Source organism: Chlamydotis macqueenii, chromosome 3 (genome assembly GCF_036417535.1).
Source record: "Chlamydotis macqueenii isolate bChlMac1 chromosome 3, bChlMac1.mat, whole genome shotgun sequence".
Classification (NCBI taxonomy): Eukaryota; Metazoa; Chordata; class Aves; order Otidiformes; family Otididae; genus Chlamydotis; species Chlamydotis macqueenii.
Genome location: NC_141558.1, coordinates 26,566,447 through 26,574,906, shown reverse-complemented (window position 1 = coordinate 26,574,906; position 8,460 = coordinate 26,566,447). Strand labels below are relative to the sequence as shown.

Genomic DNA, 8,460 nt, shown 5'->3' with positions numbered 1-8,460 from the left:
CCGGGCGGCAGGTGCGGGGCGGCACCGCCCCTTCAGCACCCGCCGCGGGGACAGCGACCGGCCCTCGCACGGCCCCCGCGCGGCCGCCGGCAGCGGCAAGGCCACGGCAAAGGGCGGGAGGGGAGGGGTCTGTCACCCTCCCACGCAAAGACGGTATCTTTCTCTGCCCACCTCTTTTGGCCAGGAGTGGCTGATGGAGCTTCCCCCCGCCACCCCCCCGCCAGCTTCCTTTGCTGCCACCACTGTACCTTTTGCTCACATTTCTCTTTTTTTTTTTTTTTTCTCCCCGTAATCTTGAAACTGGACCGCATCTAGTTGAGACGTGGTTCTTGGGTATTTTTCACAGGACCTGGCACTCCCTCCACATTCAGTTCCCACTTGATTTCCGGAGAAACTAACAGAGAAAGTCTTTAGCTGCTGCCTATAATGTCTCTGGAAAATGCCTGTTGCAATGTTTCATCTTCTGTAAGCACTTGTCAATGCATTTTAGAAGTGAAATTATTTGTTTTCCTCTCAGATGTGCACTAGGAACATTCAGGGCCAGGTTGGATGAGACTCTGAGCAACCTGATCTGGCTGGAGATGTCCCTGCTCCTTGCAGAAGGGTTGGACTAGATGACCTTTAAAGGTCCCTTCCAACCTAACAATTCCATGATTCTATGATCTATCAAGGTGAGAGAGGAGCTATGGAGCATGTTGGACAGCAGACTAGATGAACAAATAACTAACCTATCTATAGTCTAGACCCATACTGGACTATAGCTCTGACTCCAAGAGTTTCACTAAAATCCATGAAAAAGGTTTGCCATACAGAAGTCAGAAGCAGACTTGGGTACTTAATAAATCAACTATAAATCATGCAAGTATACACCTGCTGGCTTCACTGGATGCCCTCTGCTTTTGAACTGGAACGAGCAGTAAGCAACAGGTTCCTATTGATTTCTCCATGCTACTCATGAGTTTTTATTCACAAGTTGCTTATCCCACACATAACAGTTTTAATTGGATTTGGGTCTTGAGTGCTTAAAACAGAAAGACCTCATAAAACTCCCAGCATAGCTAGAAGAGACAGAGAAATAGTAGGTGAAATCCTATCCCTATTATCAAAGTAGAACTTGAGCAAAGTACAGATTTTTCTTAATTTTTTGTTTAGCTCAGGAAAATTCAATCTTACATATGATTTTTTTTTTACTCAGTTTTTAACTTAGTTAATTTACTACATTCCCTATTTAAACTCTTAATGCCAACATTGCTAAACACTTGTCTTTTTTTTTATCGAAAGTTGATTCAATAAAATAAAATACTATTCCATCCAATACATTCAACATCCAGGAAAAAAAATGTTTTTGTTTGATTAAAGGAATAGCCTGATAGATGAATATTATTTTAGCTATGAAACAAATTTTAGGTTTGAAGGCTAAATTCACCTTGTGCTTAATCCATTGTAACATGCAACAGTAGGTTGCAATGCATTTTACTGCGAGGGCTGATTTAAGCTATTGTTTAGTGTACCCTCCTTCCTACAATGCACTCTCCAGGTTAATGTCATGCATGAATTTTACTAATATCAGAGAATGAGATGGTGCCCTCTCTGCAGTCCAGAAGATAAGGAAAAAAATAGCCTTTTTTTGGGAGGTGGAGAGGGAGAGAAATTATCTTGCAGTCACTGTGAGTACAGGACACAAGCTTATCATTACAGTGACAACAGGAAAGGAGGTCAGGATATCAGAGCTCCAAGACTGTGAAATATGTTGAGAGACAGAGTGATGGTGGCACAACAATTTATGTATGCAGGGACAAACGTTGTAATTTAAACTGTACGTCTAATGATGCTACGACCAGCAGAAACAATGGCATGAGAACCTCATTTCTATGCTCTTGAGTTGCTAAGGAAATATTAGAATATTAAAGCAGCTAGAGGTAACAAAACCCAATGAAAGCTCAGCTTTCAGATAATTTTAAATAATTATAGACTGGATAAGAAATACTCATTCCTCATCTGACCTTTTTTGACGGATAAGAAGCCCAGAAGCTTCTGTAAGATGCTTTAATCTCTGTCACATGCAAAAGGTATTGGATTCCATATTGCTCTTAAAATCTTACCCTGTCTTCTCACAGCCATTTCTATCTCCATTAATATCCCATGCTCACTATAGTGTTTATCTTTACTGAAAACTCACAGTGATTATTTTCATTCAAAACTAAATCCAGCTAGGTAATACTTTGAACGTATCCAAATATTTGGATCTTTCTGGAGTAAAAGGCCCTAGAACTGGTAAAAACCCCTCCACTACTTCACACAGGTAGACAACAGATTTTTAAATGCCTATGAACTTTTTGTGCTGAAATGGTGTCTGAAAACTCATCTGAGCTAAAGAAGAAAATGTCTAGGTATTTCTCAAATGTTGTCAAACTAACTAACTAAATATATATTAATATCTGCATCAAAAATATTTATTTCAAATAAAACCCCTCAAATTTTTGTATGAAAATCTTTTCATCAAAATATTCAAATTTATAGCTCGATAATGATATTCCCTGGCAAGAATTAGTTAACACTTTCTACCTATCCTTAGAATTTCAAATCTTAGATCAGCTCTCATTATATCATTTGTGTCTGAAATAGATGGTATTTACCCAACAAAAATCTGGCCAAAGAAAAACCTAGAATGATTGGTCAAGGAATGTCTCATCTTTTATTTACATTGTTCACACAAAATTACTGTTAAGTTAAAGCTATGGCTAAAAGAAATTCCTAGGAATGCTGGAATATTTTAATTTTGGAGATCAAAGTGAAAATACAAAAAGAGAACAAAGAGAACAAAAGAGAAATTTTCTCTTACAAAAGAGAAAATTAAGGCCAGAACCTCAATTTCTAACAAGTCACAGGAGACCTGCAGGAGTCAAAAACTGCCAGTGACCTTTAGTGGTGCTCTCACTTCAGATTAACTAACACAATTTATCCCACTGGCATTAAGGTAGCAGCAAAAAGACCATTTGACTTGGCATATAGTATTCAGCTCCCCTTTAGAAAGATGCTGCTTATGGTTTTTTCCATAAACATTGCCATTTCCCACCTGTTCATCTCACAGGGATCTGGGCAACACACCTGACAAGGCATGAGAATTTTGCTGGTCTTTCACAGTCACCCATGACCTTTTACGCTTGAAAAGTAGGCATATTCCCCTTTTACACTGACAAAGTTTTCTTAGATAGCCATTTACTCTCTACTTTCTTCCTCTCTTTTCATGGAAAAGATAAAAATACATTTTCTGAAAGTATAGGTTGGCAAAATTTTTACATAATGGGCATTTTTCAGCAGTGAGTTAAGGCAACATTCTATGGCACAATTAAATGATTACAGATAATTATTTTGCAGCTAGATTACTAGTTTTTAACTTTTTAACTTTTTAGTTACTTATATCAAAACAAAAGAAAAAAAACAGAAAACTTTTCAAATTCCATTCTTCTGTTTCTGTAATGTTTTAATTCAGCAGCTATTTGTTCAATCATTTGAAATGATACAAAAAAAATTTCTTATTGTTCCCTACAGTTTAAGAATACTACATTTCCTGTGGCTGAAAAGAAAAAATAGTCTTCTAATGGCAAAGGAATCTCAACAGCTATGAAATAAAATACTGCTGTACTTTCCACAATTATTTGAATTTTCTTTTCTTAGAAGAGACAAAGTAAAATAGTTTATTGAAATAACAATGACTTAATAGCTATACTTAAAGATTAAGCTTACACATAGGAATACAGGAATTCCTATGATTTTATTTTATGTTGAAACATTCATTCCATTTAGGTATTTCTTCTTATTATTTTTAAATAGAAAATAACACTCTCCTTTTTATCTTTTAATAGAAAAAGAAAACTTTAATATACAAACAAATGCAATTTTTTTTATCTTGCTTTACACCAGTGTAAACTAGGAGTAATTCCAATAATGTCAAGTAAAACAACTGTTGGAGAAGGCAAAAGCATAAAGTGATTAAGCACTTCATAAAACTATAGCTGTCATGATAGTCCACACATTGCATGACATTAGGTTAAAGTAAAACCTAGAAAAAATATTTACATAAATTAATCAAGTAACACCTTGTCTACGAATAATTGGCTTTTCAGAAACATTTGAATGTGTGAATCTCTGCTTTCTATGTTGTCAAATGCTTTTCACTGAAAAACAAGTCCTCCCTCCCATCTCACCCTTTGGTTTTGAAAAATCTTAGCTGAAATGCAAGAATATTGCCCCAGGGAGATTGTAGCTCAGGTTTTTATACATTAGACTCTCTTACCTATACTCTGGGCTATGTTCCCCTAGAAGACTAAGTCTGCAGTGATGCACCATCTGCATTCTTTAAGAAGAAAAACTACAATACATGGTAGGAAGCCCCAGGCCAGGGGACTTCCCATAGATGGAAAATGGATGTGAGTACTTGATCTCCCAGTCCAATGAGATGTTACCTCTGTAATTTCCAGAGAGAAACATTTCATTATAATTGTTAAACAATTTCTTGGCATATGAATCTGTTAATTGTTTGTATCTTTAGTATTAAATGGCAGCTGAGACAGAAATTGTGAAAACAAGCAAAATAACCAATGTTTTCTATTTTAAAGATCCTCAGAGATCTTCTGGAGCAACACTTTTAGACATCATGGACTAAAATGAGCTACCAAAGTTAAAAGGTCCTTTCCTTCAGGGGTGCTGACACTTGTTATTCCTATTGGCCTGAGTAGGAATTTTGAGCTTATAGCACCTTTGAGCATCACGTAAGTTTTGTTTAAGTATTTACTTTTTAGGCACTCAAGTCTGAAGAAAAAGAAATAACTGGCTATTTAGTCTAATCTTATGAAAACATGTGTGACTTGCAGCACTTTGAGTTCACATCTTAGAAGCACGTCTGTGCTTAGAAAAGTAGCCTGGAATCTCCTCAAACCAATCTGAAGGGAAAGTTCCATAATGAGCATAGAATTTACTACAAATGAATTAGCAGAAAAAGAAGTGCAAAGTAATTCCAGAATATCACTACTGCATAAGTAAGCATTCCTTGTAAATAAATCACTCATTTATAGAAACAGGATATAAATAAATGACGTCTGAGACTTCTTTCAAATACTTAGAGTTCTTTATATTATACATTTTAGAACATTCCACAGCATTTAAAATATATAAAAATAAATATCTACAGTATTTACAAAGTATTATACAACCCAATCTTTAAAAAGACTTGTAAAGACAGGTCCTTTAGCTCATAGTGAGGTAAGTAGGTTTCTGTAAGACTTGAGAATAGGAGAGGCAGTCATTTTGAAGGAATCCCTTTGTCCAGTTGTTGTAGTCCGTAACACAGCTAAAAGCATGTGCCATTCTCTGGTAGTATTACATGTATTGAGCCAAAGTCATCCTTGCTGTAACTCCATCGAGGTAAGCTTAGTTACACTAGGGATGAATTTGTCCCACTCTGCATTCTCTGTGTTGCCACTTTCTTCTGCAGAAACCCTCACAGCTTCATCTAAATTTGAAGTCATGTTAATCCCTGGTATGTGAAGATGCAGTTCCACTGATTTCAATGGGCTGAGTGTAGCTGGGATACCTGTAAGATAAAATAAAGATTTTAAGATGGTTTTACTGTTTGTAGCAGGTAGGTGACTGGCTCACCCTGTGAATGTCACTCTCTGAACACTATGCAGGTGATGATCTATTAACAAAATGGCTGATAGAAAATGTTCCAAATTGCACATGCAAATTTTAAGCGAAGACTTCTTGACTGAAGTCTGTGGGGATTTCTGATGCATAAACCTTGACTTTCTTATTTTTAAACATTTAACTGTCTTCTACTACTTATCTAATATGCACTATTTGGTAAATTGCCCTGGGGTTCCTTATCCAGATGCCACTGTGACCAGCAGAACACTACAGCTTCCTGTGTACAAGTCAATCATAGAACCATAGAACGGTTTGGGTTGGAAGAGATATTTAAAAATCATTTAGTCCAACCCCCCCTGTCATAAGCACAGGACAGGCAGGAATAAGAGAATGATGGCAAATAATAGATATAGAGTAAAACATCATCTACAGCCACACTGTCATCTGGGTTTCATGGCTGTACCTTGCTTGTGCTGCACGTACAGGAATAGGCAACACTACTGGAGAAGAGCAAGCTGAATTCAGGAGAAAACTCCATTTCTTCTATAGTACGTGAAATGAACAGACTTCTTCAGAGGTAATTTATTTAATTCTTTTTAGATATATATTTTAGGAACAGATTAGCTGTCCTTGGAGATACCAATTTCTGTTATCAATATATAGCTAATATAGTCCTCGCCTATACTGTCTGAGATAACTTCCAGACAACCAACGTTCACAACCCTAGGAGAGGAAGGATGAAATTATTTTCATACTTTCAGGTACCTGTTCTTTATTTACTTAGGAGTCTAATGGAAGTCTGGATTCAAATAAAATAATTATATAAAATATAATTATCTTACCCCCTCCTCAATTGGGAGGGGGTAAGGTAATTATTCAACTTTTTTCAAAGTTGAATTTTTCAACTTTTTAAATAAATGAGATTAAGTTTTGTTTCATCAATATATAACCAAAGTTGTAGCATATTCTATAAAATGTTTCTTGTAAGTTACTTTTCTTACAGTCAGTTCTTAATTGTAAACTCTTCTGTCATTGGATTGTGCTCAGATTCAAATATTGTTGCATCCAGAATTAAATTTTACTTCCACAGCATCAAAAGACATAGGGACAAGTGTACTACCAGTGGGTAATAGGTGCAGTACCATTTGCCGGAATTGTGTTTATGTTGGTCAATACAATGTGTTCTGAAAGTTTTGAAATGTTATCAAAATTGCTGATCTGGGTGGTCAAGGATTTCCGACTCTCTGTACTGGCATGACCTCTGGTGAGCCTTTCATCATGGTGACCACGAATGCCAAAGATGCAACAAGAAAATGCTGCTTTGAATTCTTCTCTAAATTTCCCTGCCAAACACACAAAAAAAAAAAGACTCATGAAAAAATTCTACTATAAACCGTGTTTCAACTATATAGATAGAAAAAAACAGCTATATCTAAAGCAAAATTAATCCAAAACACCTAGATGTTCTCCTAATGCAGAAGTAGAAAATCATAAAGACAGAAAAAAAATATAACCTTTGTAAGAAGATACACGAGGTATGGTATGAAACCTAAATTATTCTTGGCTAGATAAAATGGACAAACTATCATGGATAGTCTGTTGATTAATAACATATCTAACAAAAACATGTGATTGAGCAATCTTAGGCTTAAATGACTGAAACGTTACTTGACAAGTGAAATGAGAGGGCATGGCTAATTTGTATTTCATCTTGAATACATTTTAAAAGAAGATTCAAAGTGATCAACAGCCCATTAATCTGCTTGGGGCTCAGAGTAAATTGTTTAGATCATCCTCACACTACACACCACAAAAAGAAACTACAACAGGTAAATGTGTAGTGAGGATCAACAGACTTTTGCGTCCCTGTATTTAGTTGTAATATCACCAGTTTAGGTCCTGATTCTGCTGCAAATAAGACAAATACAAAGTAAGACAAATCTGTACTAATAAGTAAGTAGCATCCCGGCTGGTTCTTTGGCCTTGAACCTAGTTGGCACAGTCTGGTCACGCAAGTACTATTAAAGACTCACAGCCCCTGAAACCCAATACTTGCATATAAAATGTCAGCTGGGGACAGTCCAGTTGGTAGCCTGTGCTACCTCCCAGACAGTATTTGGGGAGTGTTTATGTGAATGGCCTCTTCAGGGAACCTGATGGGCAAAGTGCCATGGGAGGCGGCCCTGGAGGGAAGAGGGGCCCAGGAAAGTTGGTCCACATTCAAGGAGCACCTCCTCCAAGCTCAGCAGAGGTGCATCCTGATGAAGAACAAGTAGGTCAAAAAGGTCAGGAGGCCTGTGTGGATGAGCAAGGAGCTCCTGGACCAACTGAAAGTGAAGAAGAAAGCCTATAGAGGGTGGACGCGGAGTCAGGTAGCCTGGGAGGACTAGAAAAAGGCAGTGCGAGTGGCCAGGGATCAGGTGAGGAAGGCTAAAGCCCTGATGGAGTTCAATCTGGCCAGGGATATAAAAAACAACAAGAAAAGCTTCTATAGGTATGTAGATGACAAAAGAAAGTCCAAGGAGAATGTAGGCCTCCTCCGGAAGGAAACCAGTGTCCTGGTTACCCGGGACATGGAGAAGGCTGAGGTACTCAATGACTTTTTTGCCTCAGTCTTCACCGATAAGGGCTCTTGTCTCACCACCCAAGCCGTGGAAGGCACAAGCAGGAACTGTGAGGATGAAGAACTGCCCACAGTACTTAAAGAGCAGGTTTGGGAACATCTGAGGAACTTGAAGGTGCACAAGTCCATGGGACCTGATGAGATCCATCCGCGGGTCCTGAGGGAACTGTCAGATGAAGTTGCCAAGCCAC

The 8,460-nt window shown here is 37.7% G+C and overlaps 1 protein-coding gene across 1 annotated transcript in view; it reads right to left on the bottom strand.

Annotated features, from left to right (window-relative positions):
- Window positions 1-5,399: 5,399 nt before the first annotated feature.
- HCRTR2 (hypocretin receptor 2) overlaps window positions 5,400-8,460 on the bottom strand; it is a 37,813-nt gene continuing 34,752 nt past the window's right edge. The window contains exons 7-8 of the mRNA XM_086745324.1: window positions 6,789-6,989; window positions 5,400-5,593 (exon numbers count right to left, since the gene is read on the bottom strand). Coding sequence (XP_086601450.1) covers window positions 5,400-5,593; window positions 6,789-6,989 — 395 coding nt within the window. The remainder of the gene's footprint in view (window positions 5,594-6,788; window positions 6,990-8,460) is intronic.